The following is a 3,057-nucleotide window of genomic DNA, read 5'->3' on the forward strand; positions in this document are numbered from 1 at the left end:
AATAAGCCAAGAAATTGATTTATTTCAACAAGAAGAAGTATGTTTAACGACCAGAAACAGCACATAAATTCATTCATTTACTCAGTTCATATGCAGGCGATTGAAAATTTCGTGTGACACAGTGTTGACAAAATAACTAGTTTTTGCAAATTTTTGGTAGTAAAAGAAATGAAGTAGGGAGTGGAAATTGATATTACAGTTTAAAAACATGTTCTGCGTAAGGTTAAAATGCGAACACGTCGCCCAGCTAGCGTGAACGCAGAATATACGCAACTCATCATATTGAGTTGCTCCCTTGCGAACAAATTTTTGATTATAGTTTTTTAGAAGCATTTACGATGCACAATTGATGGGCCAGATTCATCATATTCTTGCTTCGAGATCCACATCTGCAAATTTATTTAAAATTGATTCACTGATATATATATTATCATTATCAATTATTCTCACTTGATAGTGCTTTTATTAGCTGAAGCTTCTCTCTCTTATTTTTACATTGATTCGAATTTATTCCTAACTTATTAGTGAAAAAAGGAAATGCTAAGAATTAGATTTACCTGTTGGAAGGTGGATAGAGAAGCCAAGATAGAACCACCAATCCATACGGAATATTTGCGTTCTGGTGGTGCAATAATTTTAATTTTCATTGTGCTTGGTGCCAGAGCTGTGATTTCTTTCTGGAAATTTGCACGAATATTTTTAAGTAAAATAAAAAAGTTTCACATTCACATCCGAACGTTAAGGCATACAATACTTTGATTCAAACATTATCTGAAAACCAAATTTTTTTTAGCTAATGGAAAAACCAACCTGCATCCTATCTGCAATACCTGGGTACATTGTCGAACCACCAGACAAAACGTTGTTTGCGTAGAGATCTTTTCGAATATCAATATCACACTTCATAATACTGTTGTATGTTGTTTCATGAATACCAGCAGATTCCATACCCAGGAAAGATGGCTAAAAGAATTTCATTTAGTAAAGAAACACTTAATATTAACTTTCCCCACAAAAAGGTCCAGCTAACCTGAAATAGAGCTTCTGGGCATCGGAATCTTTCGTTGCCAACGGTAATCACTTGACCATCAGGCAATTCATAAGATTTCTCGAGAGATGATGACGATGCAGCAGTTGCCATTTCCTGTTCGAAATCTAAGGCCACGTAGCATAGCTTCTCTTTAATGTCACGCACAATTTCTCGTTCAGCCGTAGTCGTAAACGAGTAACCACGTTCAGTGAGGATCTTCATTAGGTAATCTGTCAAGTCCCGTCCAGCCAGGTCCAAACGTAAAATTGCGTGTGGCAATGCGTAACCTGAAATAACGAAGGTGCAATTAATTTATCCCAAAGTTTGAAATGAGTTGTCACGAAAATTAAACTTAATTGATATAATAAAAAAGACATAGTTTGATTCTTCTCATTTAAATGTTCATATTCTGAATCAAATAAATGATTATTGAAAAGTGTAAAGATTGATTCGATTTAAAGATACCTTCGTAAATTGGTACCGTGTGAGTAACACCATCTCCGGAATCAAGCACAATACCAGTGGTACGACCGGATGCGTACAACGACAGAACAGCTTGGATGGCAACGTACATAGCCGGAGTATTGAATGTCTCGAACATAATTTGGGTCATCTTTTCTCTGTTTGCCTTTGGGTTCAACGGCGCTTCGGTAAGCAGTACTGGATGTTCCTCGGGAGCAACTCGAAGTTCGTTGTAGAAAGTATGATGCCAGATCTTCTCCATGTCATCCCAGTTTGTGACAATGCCATGCTCAATTGGATATTTTAGTGTTAGAATACCTCTCTTCGACTGAGCCTCATCGCCTACATATGAATCCTTTTGACCCATACCGACCATGACACCCTGCAAAACTCTTTTTTATCGATGCGCAAAAGTCGTTTTTAAAATTAATTTATAGTTTTCAGATTGAATATACCTTTGAGAAGGACAATATTTTCTAATTCAATTAGATATACAAGCAGAACTGAGAAGCTTACTTGATGCCTTGGTCGTCCAACTATTGATGGGAATACAGCTCGAGGTGCATCATCACCAGCAAATCCGGCTTTGCACATACCGGATCCATTATCTACTACTAATGCTGCTACTTCCTCGTCGCACATTTTTGTTTCAGCTTATTTGAACGAGAACAAAAGCTCTGCTTAAAATTAGTCACAACTTTAGATATTAAAAGAAGAAAAACAAATTATCTAAAATATTTCTATCTAATGTATAACATAAAACATTTTGAGGAGGAGGAATTTTCAATGAAATGAAATGAAATGATAGTATAATACTAAAATAAAAAGAAGTAATAGTTGTAAGGAAAGGAGAATTTAGCAAATGAATTGACTCTCATTTCATTTTATAGACATATCCTCACATTAATTTCGTTAGTCCAATCGTGCGGGTAAAATTACAACACACTCTCACCTGTCTTTGAATGGATTTAGTGTTGAAAAAAAAAAAAATGTTACGACTCTCGAGTAGTCCAAATTTTTTCCTTCTTTTTTTTTGTGCATTCTAATTTTTACACATCGATGCTTACACTATTAACTTGCTCAATTGCTTACACTATGCAAACATTTTAGCTAAAAGTGAGACAAAAAAAAAAAGCTGAAAGAAATAAATGGTACACTATATGGACAAGAATTTGAAATTCATAAATCACAAATGAATTTGTAAAAGAAACAACAGTTGAGATTACAACAGTTTCATCTCTTATACTTCTTTCGCCTCGTCATCCCGCCGAAATGATATACTATTTTACAGACAGCAATGATAAATGTTGCAGTAATATATCTTATCATTTTATCATAAGCTAAATATGAGAAATAACGACAAATAACTAAAACTAAGTTAGAATTTGAAAATTCACATCAATAAAATTTAACAAGTTAAATGATAAATATGACAGATAGATATAATCAAAGGTAATTTCAATAAAAGATTAAAGTCAAAAAGATCGAACTTTTTAAATGCTCATTTAATGAATTATTTATGAATTTATTTGAATAATTTAATAATTGAGAAAAAAATATGAAAA

The 3,057-nt window shown here is 33.7% G+C and overlaps 1 protein-coding gene across 1 annotated transcript; it reads right to left on the reverse strand.

The window, feature by feature from the left end:
- Nucleotides 1-323: 323 nt before the first annotated feature.
- On the reverse strand, nt 324-2,134 carry Bm9238 (actin 2, putative; the record flags this gene model as incomplete). The annotated part of the gene is made up of 6 exons (XM_001898398.2): nt 324-389; nt 558-677; nt 811-963; nt 1,031-1,317; nt 1,496-1,874; nt 2,009-2,134. The coding sequence occupies 6 exons, from the start codon at nt 2,132-2,134 to the stop codon at nt 324-326; spliced, it is 1,131 nt and encodes a 376-aa protein (XP_001898433.1).
- Between the last annotated feature and the right edge of the window lie 923 nt (nt 2,135-3,057).

Source organism: Brugia malayi (assembly GCF_000002995.4).
Source record: "Brugia malayi strain FR3 genome assembly, contig: Bm_v4_ChrX_scaffold_001, whole genome shotgun sequence".
Taxonomy (NCBI): Eukaryota; Metazoa; Nematoda; class Chromadorea; order Rhabditida; family Onchocercidae; genus Brugia; species Brugia malayi.